Source organism: Taeniopygia guttata, chromosome 1A, assembly GCF_048771995.1.
Source record: "Taeniopygia guttata chromosome 1A, bTaeGut7.mat, whole genome shotgun sequence".
Classification (NCBI taxonomy): Eukaryota; Metazoa; Chordata; class Aves; order Passeriformes; family Estrildidae; genus Taeniopygia; species Taeniopygia guttata.
Genome location: NC_133025.1, coordinates 70,198,009 through 70,212,575, shown reverse-complemented (window position 1 = coordinate 70,212,575; position 14,567 = coordinate 70,198,009). Strand labels below are relative to the sequence as shown.

Genomic DNA, 14,567 nt, shown 5'->3' with positions numbered 1-14,567 from the left:
ACATTTTCCTCACTTGAAAGGATAAGGACTTCAAGCTCTGACATTCAGGTTTGTAAGATGGGGGGAAGAAGGATGTAAATATTTGATTTCCTGTTGTTCTTCCAATATTCTTTAGACTTCAGAAAGACTGAACAGAATAAAATGACAATGTTCCTAATATATCTGCTAGTGTATCAAAATCAAAGTGCAGTTTGAACATGATTCTTAAGATGTCACTAGGCTATGAACACTTCCTATGTGAGGGGATGGGAGGGAAATTATGGTATTGTTACTCTGTAAATCCATTTTATTTGGAAGCTTGAATATTTTTCCAAGTGCAGGAAGTGCAAAGAATTGCATGCACTCTTTCTGTGTGACATCACGTGATCATGTTAAATGTTGCCTAAACAAATGGGGGCCTTCTTGCCAAGAACTGCTTTAAAGAGGCATTCCTACCACTGACAACTACCCTTTAAAATGTCAACAAAGCGTTATTGGCATTTTCAAAAGGGTTTCCTGGGAGAAGTTCCACTACCTTAATTATTCTTTTTTTTTTCCATATAATTTTTGGGTAGAAATCAAAAAAGAGCATTTACTCCAAAGATAGATTAGCTTTTTTGATAATTGAAGTTAGTAATGTGTGACTTGTATCATTTCAATACAGCTAATGCCAGGTTATGAGTGTAGGAGGACAGAATCTGAAAGATTTGCAAAATGTCTACTTCTATGATTGGAGAGACTATACTACAGGATTAAAGGTTAGAACTGGACAAATGTTCTTATTGTGAGCCAAGATACCAAAGTATCTCTTGCATAACTAGGAGAAAAATGAGGAGCAGGGGAAACCTTATTGTTGTGTAGCTTCATTTAAGTAAGGAAGGAGTGCCTACTTTACAGAAGGAATGTTGAAATATTAGTTAAGGCACAGAACCACAGATGATTTAGAGGAAGAGGAAAGGTTGTGCAAGGGCTCATTTTGTCTTGCATTAAGAAGACTGATTAATATGTGTCTCTTGAAGACCAAAAAATAAACTACCAAAGGCCTCTCTATCCTAGCAAGGCAATGCTGAGCAACAAGTAGCCTGAACCTGAAGTTCTTTTAAAAAGGCATACATTTTTAACAGGGAGACAGGGCTTTTTCCCCCTGTTATAAAACTAGGTGTGGAAGTAACAACTACTCCATCTCTATCTTCAAATCAAAAAATTATTTCATCTCAGGTGAAGGTAGCTTGTTTTAATAAGTTACTGGGTTTGACTCATTAGAAATTAATGAAATATAATGACATGAGCTAACAGGAAATAATTTAGTGGTTCCTTCTGGCTTCAAACCTGTGATATATTAATATGCAGTATTTGTTGGAGTTTTTTAGTTTTCATGCAATTTCTGTAATTATAGGGACATGCTGTGTCAGCTAACTCTGCACAGGTTATACAAGGTAAAACAAAGCCAAACCAAAATAAAAATAATCTCTCGTGATCTTCCTATATCACAATCTGCAGTAATTCCCAAGTGAATTGATGCTGTGACTGTACTCAGGCAGACCAACAGTTCTCATAGATGTTAGAATAAGTCTAAACAGTAATATAGTATATGCTTATATGCAGTGGCAATATTTAAATTGCTTATGTAAATAGGATTATCACTTCAGAAACACATACATTTTCCCACTGTGGATGGACTCTCTGGGCAGCCTGATATTCTGGAATTGAAATATTTCTGTGTAGGCCAGGGATTCTTTGATAATCAGATAATATTTTTAAGTCTAGCTGAGAGCAACATGCCTGTATACCTTGTTCTGGTAGATGTGTTCATGCTCATACAAAGGGATGTTGTTCAGACTTTTAGTTAAAGCTCACAAACACATTTAATTTGATATTCTAGAATGTGTTTGTGCCTGCTCAGTCAAAATCCTAATCAAGGTGTCCTATTTGGCCCCATTCAAAGAGGTATCATAGATCATGAATATATTATGGGCATTTTAATAGTTTTCTTTCCAATCTTTCTGCAATATTTTGTTTTTTGATTTTCCAGCTGCTTTAAATTGTAAGAAAATATCCCCTTTACTCCCTAAAGAGTTTTCCTTAAATGTGCAAGTCTAGCTGTAGAAGTATACACATTTTTTAGCCTGTAGACTGGGATTATGCACCAAAACATTTTTGGACACAGTATAGAAAGTGTGAGTGGTGGGAGCTGCAGTGATTCCTTTTGTTTGCTGTCTTTATAAGGTTTTAGACAACGACAAAATTTTGGATTCTTAGGTTGCATCAAATGTTAAGGACCTTCTGTCCAAAAGGGGCTATCAGAGGTAACCCACATTTAACCTACTGGCAGGAAACATTTCAGCTATGACTGAAGTACTTGAGAATAATGTAGTGGACTTATGGGATCTCCCATTTAGCACCAAATGAACTGTTGGAGAAAGGGCATCTTTGAATGTGGGGTAGAGTGACTGCCCTTCAAGCACACTCTAGAAATACAGCTTGAAAAATAGAGACCTCAATAGGGTTCACTTATACTAACTAAATTGCATATTTTAAGAATTGTGATGCTTTTGGACTGGGGACAGATGCATAAATACAGATTATTGGGATTTATTCAGAAAACCCAGAAGGGCTTTTAACACAGAAGTACTTCAATGTTAAAGCAAGACAATTATTAACTGCACAGGTATGATGGGAGTCACTCTTGAAATGGATCTGACTTTAAAAAAAGCTCAGGATTTACCTTGGTGAAATGCGTCTGGGATGTGCCGAATGCTCCTGTATTGATTCAGAGATCAAATTGTTTTCTTTTACTGTAAGCATTTATCTCAGTATGGTGTCTCTTCTAAACCATCCAGTACAGCAGTTTTTTTCTCTTCAGTCCTAACTTGGGAGTACAGATGTTTACAGGGAATGCTGCTCATCTTTGTGTTCTGTAATGTCTCTGTTAGCATGACTATGATGTGTCTTTGGGACTTCTTGAAAAGTAAGGATGATGAGCACAGTCACTTAAAATATAAACCAAGTGTATGTTTAAAATAGGGGAAGGAAGAAATTATGCAAGACTAGATTTTAAAACATGGATTTTCCAAATTCTCAAATACATGTATTCATCTTTCATTATGATAAATATCTAAAGCCTGCAAAGTCTCTTGAAAGTTCTCAGCTTAAAGTATAGAAAAACCTTTTTCAGGAAGTACCAGTGTGTGCTCAAGAGATCAAGAGATGGTTCTGATGTGCAGAAAGCAATTTAGGTCAATTCCTGGGGCAGGTCCTGCAATCAGGAGGTGTTCCTAGCGGCACTGTATAGAGTTCATGTGAAAATGTGAATCTTGCCAGCTGGAAAGGAAGGGCAACCATTTCTATGGAACTTTATCTGGACATGAAGATTTGAGAGCTATGGAAGGAGTTACGCAGTGAAAAGACACAATCGTCAATGAGGCTTTCCACCCAGACAGCCAAGTTGTAGGAGAGCAATGGGATAGTGATCCTGTTAGTCAAAGTCATGGCTGTGTGTGCAGCAAGAGGAAGTCACAAGCCCCAGCCCAGGCCACACCATACAAATGCTGGCAGTGTAATTGTATTGGTAAAATATCAGAACAAAACACATGAGACTCCATTTTCTTCATGGTGGAAAAGCCTATTCTTTATTCACATAACTCATTTTTATATGGTTTTACAGACCTCATGTGTGACTCCAATTGGTTAGTAGCTTTCTTGCAAATTACTTTATTGGTTAGTAGAAGGTATTTTACTTGTCCATCAAACCTCTCTACTCTTAAATTGGTTACACATTTTCTTCACTGGTTCTCATGGGATAGACTTAAAGTTTATGCAGGTACTAGTTATTCTTCACCCAGTAACAGGTTGCTGTCTTAATGAACTGTTCACACCAGGATTGCTTTCACATGGGAGCTTGCAAACTGCTGGTTTGACAAGGCTAAGCCACTGATAGAGCAGAGCTCATTTTACGAGGCCTTTTTTTAATAATTTTTCTAGCTTACTGCAACAGTAAAACACAACCATGGCAGCACAACCCCCTGTATCAGCACCACTTAACTGGACAAGGAGGTCCTTCTGCTGATAGGTTGTTAAATTTTGGGGCTGCACTGATTCCCTTACAGTGATGTTCAACTGTAGCATTGACAGGGATTTTTCTAGAATTATTCTCCTAGTAATGCCTTTTAGAGCCCAATCAAATCCTGAGGAGCCAAAAAGAGAAATAATGGGGAACTGTGTCTTCAGAAATTGCTTATTCCTCTTAGAAACACTTCTGCCTTTGAGCCATTTCTATGAAGAATGTTGAGATGAAGTTGTCATTTGTGCTTCAGAGCGTAGCTTAGGTCAGGAAGAGGAGTATGGAGCCACCAGGGTGGTGAAGTCTAGGGACTGTTGGGTATCTTTGGTGCGGAACTTGTAATTAGTGTTGAAAATTGCACAAGAAGAAAGAAGGGAAGGAGCAAGTGGCAGATAATTGAACCTTTAGGGAGCCTACAGAGAAACAATGTTGGCATGGCGCTAAAAGTGATTTACAGAACAGAGAAACAGTTGTTAGAGAACTAGAAGCAAAAACCTAACAAGAAGCAGAGATGCTCAGAGATGTATCTAGAGAGGGATGTGCCAGGAGGAACAGGAGATGCACATTAAGTGCTGCTGCACTTGTATCAAAGGCTGCTTTTATCACGAGGGAGCATAGCCAAAATAGAAAATAAACAGCAGCTCAGACAAAGCCAAAAAATATTCCTGTTGGCTCCTCTGGCAAAGAGTCAGTTTCTTTGAAGTGGGGGATTCAGGGTAGGCTGGGAGAGGTGTGTCCTGAAGCCAGCAGCAATGTCTAATATTCGAGGATGGTCCATCAGGCCGGCAGCAGCGTCAGCTCCCTGTCAGAGTCACCTCCACACACCAGAGGCCCTATTCCTGTATCACCACCTCCAGCTCACCTGCTGGTCCTCTCCCTGAAAGGCTGAGCCCAGCACATGCTGCCATATTGCACAAAGTGAGGATGAGAGAGGTAGAGGTCTGGGCACGCACTCCAGTGACTTGGGATGCCTGAGAATTTGAGACTATAAGACTGAAAATATACTTGAGACAAAAACAGTTATGTGAGGTGGTTTTGAACATCACTGCCAGAATCTCATTCCTGAATATCTGTTCTTTCTGCAGTGAATAAGTGGTCCAAAATAAGTTATTTTTAAGTATAGTGCAGAGCTATTCAAGTTTATTACTTCACTTTTTATTACACATTCAGATACTGTTCTGCTGTAACTGTATTGTAACAGATAGTACCATGCCATAGTAATTTCCTTAAGATTTTCTCCAGAGACAAGAGCTTTTCTGTATCACAGCACAGTTTGATCACGAAGAAGTTTGTTTCTTTAGAGGTCAACAGTTCTGATCTTAGCCTTTTCTTTCACTTTTCTCTTCCCTTCATTTTAGTACAATGTTCACTAGAGAAAAATGTGATTACTTATTTTAATATGCAACAAAGTGCAGTTGTTCTTTTTCAAGCATAAGGTTGTTCATTTAAAAAATGCAGACAACTTTCTGCTAAAAATACATAATTCAATTATCATTCTTTAAATTATAAAACAATTTTAATTTAGATCTGTATTTATTACACACTTTTCTTAGTATTTTCTGCCTTTTTTGGAACATATATAAAGATTTGATTTATTTCTCTCATGCTGGATAAACCTCAAACTAACACACCACCAAAAAACTCTAACAGTGTCGTGCCCTCATGAGAGTCCTGCCTTGTAATAATTAAACTGCACACAGTTTCCCATTTTTAGTTGTGTGCATACTGGTGGTGTCTGGCTATTGGCAGCTCTTTCTGTTTACACTGGAGGAATTATTGCCCATTATTCAAGCTTGGATGATGGATGTGTATCTGTGGCCTCAAATGGGGTAGGAAGGAGGAACATAAGCATTGCATCCTCCTAAGCTGCATCATGGACCTTGTCCCAGGGAAGCTGGGGAAGTCCAAGGACAAAGCCACTCAGCAGGCTCCCCCACCATGGTTTGTTTCCAACTTGAGAAACACGTCTTTTCAGCTTTGCCATGGGATACAAACCCTCTGGATGTGCTTTCTCTGAGCAAGAGAAACCTAGAAACCTCTCCAGCACAGAGCTGCATGGAGATGGCTCTGAAACCTTTGTGAGACATTCATATAAAGGAAACCTCTCATCCCTCGTTCCATCCCAGTTGTGTGACAGGTAATAGCAATGTTTCTTGGTGCTGCCTGGATGCTGGGAATGTGCTGTTCAGCATTTGATGCCTGGGACTATGGATGCTGCTCCAGCGCCCCAACCAGTGCTGGTGGTCTGCCAGTGTCAGCTTGTCCCTGTTGGGACTCACACCACTGTTCTGTGTCCCTCAATGTAATTTAAAAGGCTTTTGGCACATTTTAAAAGATAAAGGACAGCAAGAATCCTTTTACATAGCCTCACACTTAAGAAGGCTACTTCTAAATAGGGGTCTCAAGAAAAAAAAAAAGAGTACTATTATTTCATTAATTTTAAAAACCAACTTCAGCCTGAGAGTTTCTGTTCCTGGTCCCACACAGCACAGAAACTGCATTTGTGCAGGAGTAGAGCTGTGAAGGAAAACAGTTGCCACCAATGACCCAACACCCACATTACAACATTCCCTTTCTGGAAAGGGGTAGCTCTGGACTAGCTCCCCAGTTGGATATATGATGTACATCCCAGATGTTATCTCCCATTTTCCTTCACCGAGGAGGAATGCAGTTTACAGCCTCCAAGACAGCTTGGTGATGTGAATGAAACCAACAGCATGGTAAGGACTCTGAGAAGTCACTTCAAAAGTGTGCTTGAGACATATAATGAAGCAGCAATTTCACCCAGGGAAGGTCCTGGTCTTTCTGTAAGCCTCTGACATTCTCTTGCTGAGGGGTCTGACGATGTAAGGTCACACCTGCTTAGATGCTTCAGAAAGCGCTGCCGGAGGGCAGTGGACACAAACGCTGGCCCTTTTCCCTGGGAAAGAAAACTCGCCAGCCTGGGTTCCTGCTGGCAGTTTTCGGGGCTCTCTTGGCAGACCCAAACTGCTCCCACCTCAAATTTGTCAGGGCAGCACAAGTTTGAGGTGGGGGCATTTTGGGTCTGGGACACATCCTTCGTCATTTTGATTTTTTGCAGCCAACCACCTGCTCAGGTCCACAGGCGCCAGAGCACAAAGACCGGTTCTTTTCCCTGAGAAAGAAAACTCATCAGGCCAGGTTCCTGATGTCAATTTGCAGGGTTCTCTTGGTGTTGCAGAATTTCTGAGAGAGAGAGGGCATGATTTATGTCTGGAATGAGATTTGAGCTACTCCAGCCTAGGCCTCAGATATGGGCCTTGTGAGGCCTTGAAAGCTTATGACACAGTAAGAAAAAGATCTTGTGGCACAGTTAGAAATTAATATTAAGGTGTGGAGGTAAAGCACTGGGTTTTCTGGGTATGAATTAGTATAGGTTTATAGTGTGGAGTTCAGTCCACCTTAAGACAAAAACAAACAATATTAGCTTGCCAATGAGAGTGCCTTTGTAAACTGTAAACTATATTGAAGTGTATATAAACTGTCATCTTCTAACTAATAAACGGAGAATGTTTGATTTACCACATTGGCCTGATCTGCGTTTGTCCTGTCCAGTTTTCCTGTCTTACGAGGTCCCTGGCTTTGTCTTGGGACTGTCAGGGCAGCACAAGTTTGAGGTGGGGACAGCTTGGGCCTGGGACACATCCTTCATTGTTCAGGTTTTTTGCAGGCAGCCCCCCACTCAGGGCCACAGGACCTTGAACACAAACAACCATCCTTTTCCCTGGGAAAGAAAACTCGCCAGCCCAGGTTCCTGATGTCAGTTTGTAGGGTTCTCTTGGGACTGTCAGTGCAGCACAAGTTTGAGGTGGGGGCAACTTGGGTCTGGGAAACATCCTTCGCCGTTTGGATTTTTTGCTGGAGTCCGGCCGCTCAGGGCCAAGGCCCCTGAGCACAAACAGCAGCCCTTTTCCCTAGGCAAAGAAAACTTGCCAGCCCAGATCCTGATGTCAGTTTGCAGGGTGCACTTGGGACTCTCAGGGCAGCACAAGTTTAAGGTGGGGGCAGCTTGGGTCTGGGACACATCCTTTGCTGTCTGGAATTTCAGGAAGTGGCTTCACCAGCTCTTTTACTCCTCACCGAGCAACGCACTTCCAGGTATATACACCTGTTGCACCAGGTGAAAGACACGTTAAAATTGATACAGCTGTGTGTAGTAACAACGTGAATTTGAATCGCTCCCTCTCGCTCTTCTTCCCTCCCTGCAGCGGAGTTATCATCCCGATCCGCACCGGCGGGATGCCCCAAGGCTGCTGCTGGCGCGGAGAGCGGCTGTGAGGGGGGCTTGGAGCTTTTTCTGTCGGCAGGGCGGGAGCGGAGCGCTCCGGCAGCGCTGCCCCGCGGGGCGGAGGCAGGTGCGGGGGGCGGCGCGGAGCTGCCCGCGGGGGCGGAGGCAGGTGCGGGGGGCGGCGCGGAGCTGCCCGCGGGGGCGGAGGCAGGTGCGGGGGGCGGCGCGGAGCTGCCCGCGGGGCGGAGGCAGGTGCGGGGGGCGGCGCGGAGCTGCCCGCGGGGGCGGAGGCAGGTGCGGGGGGCGGCGCGGAGCTGCCCGCGGGGGCGGAGGCAGGTGCGGGGGGCGGCGCGGAGCTGCCCGCGGGGCGGAGGCAGGTGCGGGGGCGGCGCGGAGCTGCCCGCGGGGGCGGAGGCAGGTGCGGGGGCGGCGCGGAGCTGCCCGCGGGGGCGGAGGCAGGTGCGGGGGGCGGCGCGGAGCTGCCCGCGGGGGCGGGCGCTGCGCGCACCTGGGCCCGCCCCGCGCCGCGGCGGTGGGAGCGGCGGGGTCCGTGCGGCGGAGCGGCATGGCCCGGGGCGGCGGGGCCCCGGTGCCCTGAGCGGCGCCATGCGGGGCCGGCTGCTGGCGCGGCTGCGGCGCCGGAGGCAGCTGCGGCTTCTGCTGGCCCTGGGCGCGCTAGCCCTTGGGCTCTGGGCCGCCTACCTGGAGCTGGTGGCTGCGGCCGGCGGCGGGGCTGCCCCGCAGCGCAGTGAGTGATCCCCGGGCGCGGGGCGGGAGGGAAGGGAGAGGGGGTCCCGTCCCTCGCAGCCCGGGCACCCCGCGATCCTCGGGATCCCCTTTCCAGGCCAGTGGGGACCGCGGGTGAGCGCAGCCGCTGGGGTCGGAGCGGGGCTTTGGCCCCGGGGCTTCCCGTTCCTGCTTCTGGTCTGCCTTTTGGCTCTCACCCCCTCTCTGGCGGGAGTCGTACCCAAATCTGACCGTGCTGGAACTATAGAGCTCGGAGCCGCGCCTTTGAGATGTCTCTCGTTCTTGGTGCCTTGGTGCGAACCTGTAAGGTAGCAAAGATGCTTTGAATGCGGCTTTGATGCGTGGAGCAGGAGGGAATGCATACACTGGAGAGGCGCACTGCCCGCCCGCTAGCGGGCTCGCTTCGTGCAAACTTTCGGGAGTACAGCAGGGCTAAGGCAAAGTGCAAAGAGCTGCGCTTTTCTTTCTGAAGTAGAGGAAAATTCTGTCAGCGTCGTGTGGTTTTTTACGCTTTTTTTTTTTTTTTTTTGAGTTACAGAAAAGTTTCAAATGGCTCACCGTTTTTAAAAGCCTGTGATGTTGCTGCTGTTTATTAAACGATATCAGTACTTGGTGTAATCTAATTTGAAAGTATGTTCAACTACGTGTTAACGTTTAAGTATTGATACTTTTCCAGTATATTGGTCCTTTCGTTACATGTTATAAACCTCCTAATTTTTACTCCCATGAGTCAGGCTTGGTTTCAGTCTTAAAGCTTTGGCTGTGCAAGGAGTACCGTGAATGTCTACTCCCACGAAGTCCGTTCCAGGACTTCAACCTGTATATTTGTTCTGTATTATGCATGATATTAAGGCTAAAACCACGTATTTATTGTTCCAGCAGTGTAACAGATCAGATTTCTTTGGTTGGGATAAATCCTCTAGTAATAATCCTCTTTTTATGCTTGGTGGAATGAGAAGATGAATTGCCCTGTGAGTCTACTTTGCATTACATCTTTCACACAATCTCACAACACCTTTTACTGTACATCAGTTCGGCAAAACCACCAAAAATCCTTAAAGAAGATTTGTACAGGTGGGCAGAGGGCTTGGGTAGAAGCAAGGGAGAAAACAACTGAGAACTATTTAAAATAGGGGTTATGAGGAGAGAGGGGCTGAGTCAGGTGTTTGGAGTTGTAAAGCTGATGGTCCTTTCACTGCCAGCAATGCAAAGGGAGAAGGAGGAGGTGGGAGAAATGGGCTGAGAGCATGGGTACAGCAGAGATGTGCAGGAGAAAACAACTTTCTCAGTGAATTGGGTTATTCCTCTTTGCTTTATGACAAGGTTATTTTTACATCTCTGTTATAAAAGTCATTCTGTTTTAAGGCTGAAACTGGAAACAGTGAGATGACTGCAGTTACTACCAACTAAAACAAAACATGAACAAAATAATTGCATTATATTAAAGTTCAATGATATAAAATTCCAGGTTCTCACAAATCCACCAGAGACGTTGCTGATCATTGCAAACAGAAGGTATTTAAATGCTCCTGGAAAGGGTGGGGTAAAGTCTTCTGGCAGGCAGCTCCTCATGGCTCAGCATCACAGGGGGCTGTGGTCACACTGGGCACTTGGTGTTATGTTTTCTTGGCCTTGTAGCCAGAATCCTGAAACCTGCTAACAGGAGGAAGGTTAATCTGTGACCTTCCCCACCCTTCCTCTTGCCCTACTGCCTCTAAAAGCCTGTTTTGTTTTAAGAGAAATCAGAAATCTGAGCAGGAGACAAATAGCATTTGTTTTCTTTTGGCTCTTAAAACTAAGTAATATTTTCTTCTCTGGGGAGAGGGATGGCTGTGTTTGTGACTCCATGTGGTGATTCTTTCCAGGATCCTGGGAAGCTAAGGCGGGGAGTGACTCTGCAAGCAATTAATAGTTTTTGCTTGTTTTCTGTTGAATGTCCCAGGTGGGAAGCCTATTGTAAGTCACTCCTGGGACCGACCAAGAGCTGCCACCCCAGCTCAGCTGATGCAACAGCCTTCCCAGTTATTAATGATAAAGTACAAAAGCTCTTTGTTGGGCAATTTTTCTAGACAAAAGGCTAAAAGGCTCCTCCATTGGGGCAAGAAAGATGAAAAGCTGTTGGGCTTGAAAGATCTACAGGAGGTCACTGTTTCCATCCCCTGTGCCTGTAATGGAGTTTCTTCTCACCTCCTTAAAAGGCATTATAGTACAGCCTGTGTCTGGAAGGGAAAATTTGTTTTTCTCTTTCCAGAGAAGTGAGTCTTCCTCTTGCAAAGCTGTAAGGACTTGGAGAAAACATTACTCTTCCTCTCAGCCCTGCATGAGATGGAGCACAAGCCCCTCTCTGATGCCCCCACACTATCCCTGCTCTCAAGTCTGTGTCTTGGAGCAAGTCTTCAGGCATGGTGGATCCTCCCAAGCTTTATGCTCCTCTCCTCCTCTTACCCCCCAGATCAGTGTGTGGTGGAGAGAGCAGATGTCAGATGCCCAGGGGTGGGTGTTGAGTAAGTGATGCTTAAAAATTCACTGTCCTCTCTTGAGGTATTTGCAGCTCTGCTGTGCAACAAAGTCAAGCATATAAAATAGTTTGGATAAAAGTGAATGAGGAGTTTAGGAGAATATTGTGTAATCATCAGTAACCATTGGCATTCATGATGCTTCCTCACCGTGTACTGGGTGAGTCTCTGGCATGAGGTAAATTTTGCTGTAACGTTAAAGTCAAAGGTTGTGAGGGTTCTGCCTGAAGTGCAGAACTCGTGTCTAGTGTATACCATGGCTTGGGATTTTTGTGTGCCAAAGTTGATCTGAAAAGTTGAGCTTTCAGGGATGTTGGGATGGGCTGGACAGGCACAGAGGATAGTATGGGCTCTTGTGAGTGATGGCTTTCCTTTGAAGGCAATGCTGAAATAAGTAGTTGGTCAGGTAAAGGAAAAGAACTTGGTTTTTTTCCTTGTGATGTGAGTGTATTACGGTGATACTCTTACATATTCTTTCCAGGGAGCCTTGTTGGCAGGACTGTTTGCTCATGGGTAGGAGGGTGTTTCTGTTGTTGTGGGGTTTGCCTTCTGGTTCTTTGTTCTTTGTTTTGTTTTTTTTCATTTTTATTGAGCATGTTTCGCTGGTTTGCTGCTCAATAGGTGTTTATAGGAATCTTAAACATGCTTGCAGCTGAAGAGAAACAAGCAGGCTGCTGTAAGCTGAAGATGGGCACACTTTCCTCGCGTGGAATGTGGCCTGTTGTCATCCAAAACAAGTTGTAACAGGCAGGACGCTGCCTCCCTGCCAGGAAACCTGGAGAGCTGGAGACAGTCTATTTACTCCTGTTGCTGACAGGCACTAACCTCTCTGGAGTGGGCTCTCCACTAGGAAGGTTTTCTTCATCTTTATGAGCTGCGACACAGCACACTTTGCTCCTGCTGGAGATGGGGAAACTTTATTATTTAAAGGGTGAATGAGGTGTTGGGGAGGGAGAAAACACAGAGGTCTGGAGAGCAAGTCCTGCATCCTGCCTTTACTGCTGTAATGCAGGGCAGGGAGGGTTCTTTCCTCTCCCTCATCCCAAAACACTGCCACTTCCCAGAGCTGCTGTAATGCTGTTTGGATGGAAGAAGTGGTGGGTCTGAGAATTCCCTCTGCTCCTTTTGTTTTTCTCTTCTGTGCCCAGCAGTGCCTCATCTTGCCCACCTCTGCAGAAAGGCATGACTGAGGGAGCAAGGCTGGTATCAGTGGGCTGTGTTTGCAGGCAGGATGTGCAGTGATCCCCCTTCACTCTAAAATCTTGTGTCAGCATAGTGAAAACACAGCTCCAACTCTGAAGAAACTTGGGAGGTGAGGTCATTCCCAGCCATTGCTGTGCAGAATCTGTTTTTTCTGCTGCAAAGACCATGGCATTTCAGGAGTTTATAAATCATTTGCACTAATTAATTTTATTGCAGGCATGTGTGTTGCACTGAGCTAGGCACAGGGAAGGGGTTCAGGATCAGGTTAGAATCCTGGGAGGTGCAGCTTGTAGGAACAAGGAGTTGGGAGCCCCTTTCTTAACTTGCCCTTCCCAACTGCTTTGACCTACCCTCATTCCTCGACGTTTGATTGTTGTGAGTAAATAACACTGGGAGTGTGTTATCTTCCCATCTTGGATTGTGTTAGTGGTTTGTGTCTCACTTAGGTTTTCAGACTGCTGCTTTTCTAACTCAGGAGTGCACATTCCCATTCTCTGAAGTGGGAAATGGAGGGGTTCAGAAGAAACCATGGAAATTACAAATAAAGAATTCTTTATGGCAAGACTTCCAACTCCCCACTGTTTACATCTTCAGTATCCCTTTGCTTTCCCAGAACACTTCTCATGCCTGCTAACCTTCAAGCATCCAGGCCACTAAAAAGCAGTGCAAGTTGCCCAAGTACTATTGATGTGAATGTGTTTGTATGAGAAAAGTGTCTGCCAGAAAGGTGAAGTTGAACATTTAATGTAATGTATCAACTTCCTCCTCTCGCCTCTGTGCACAGACAGCCTGAGGAGCACACCTACATCTGCAGGTTCATTCACATGCTCATGGGCTGGCTCTTGCAATCCCTCACACGCAAGCTTGCTTGCCTGGGCGTGCATGGTATCGGTCTCTTGCAGAGCTAATTGCCCCCAAGGTTCCTTAGTGCATATGGGAAGGAATGAGGCCATGTGGTCTCCAGTGGTGTCTGAAGTCTGTATTTCCTCTCTGTGCAAGCTGTTAATCTGGGTATCCCCCTCAAAGCACCCCCTCCTGAAGGGAGTGTCTATACCGTGAAGCCTGCATGTGGTGTTTCTGTGCTTAAAAGGATGCTTGTGAGGCCTCTGCTCACAGGGATCTGTGTCAGGCAGCACCATTCCCAAAGCACATTGTGAGCCTGTGGCTGTGGGGGGAGGGATGTGCCCTGCAGGTGGGCCAGGGAGCTGCCAAGGGGTGAGGGCAGCCTCCTGGAGGGCGACCTGAGGTGCTGGGGCATCCTGCTCTGGTGTGTAAGGGGAGCCAGCATCCCCAGGCCCATGGTCACAGCACAGACTGCTCTCACAGGCTCCAGGGGAGAACCCAGGAATACAGAGAGCAACGTGGATCACCCTGTAGCTTGGTTGTGAAGTTCATTGATGCAGCAGGTGGGGAAGCCCAGATCTCATGAAGCTATGCCATGCTTCTCCTGAGCCAGTACATCCTTGCACTGCTGCTGGACTATGTGCTGCAGGTGTGTTGTGAACCTGTTGTGAACCTGATGCTTTTTCACACTTGACTTCAATTCAGGTGGATGTTTGTTACCTTGGAATTTGGCCAGCAGTTTGTCTGGCCTCAGCAGATCCCCAAATAATTTGCCAAGATTACGTACCACCTTTATAAATAAACTCTTGTGTCATCTCTTCATGTTAACTATGACAGATTTATGTAGTGGTGTGCTGGAGCAGTATGTATTCCTACACACATCTTCCTGTTGTGAGTTGGACTGAATAACTTGGATCTCAGAGAGGTGCTCTCCTGTGCATCTCTGGCACACCACAGGGGGAGGGCAGAG

The 14,567-nt window shown here is 45.6% G+C and overlaps 1 protein-coding gene across 2 annotated transcripts in view; it reads left to right on the top strand.

The window, feature by feature from the left end:
• Positions 1–8,795: 8,795 nt before the first annotated feature.
• B4GALNT3 (beta-1,4-N-acetyl-galactosaminyltransferase 3) overlaps positions 8,796–14,567 on the top strand; it is a 63,169-nt gene continuing 57,397 nt past the window's right edge. For both annotated transcript variants that reach the window (XM_072923906.1, XM_072923905.1), the window contains exon 1: positions 8,796–9,036. In XM_072923906.1, coding sequence (XP_072780007.1) covers positions 8,895–9,036 — 142 coding nt within the window. In that variant the 5' untranslated portion in view covers positions 8,796–8,894. The remainder of the gene's footprint in view (positions 9,037–14,567) is intronic.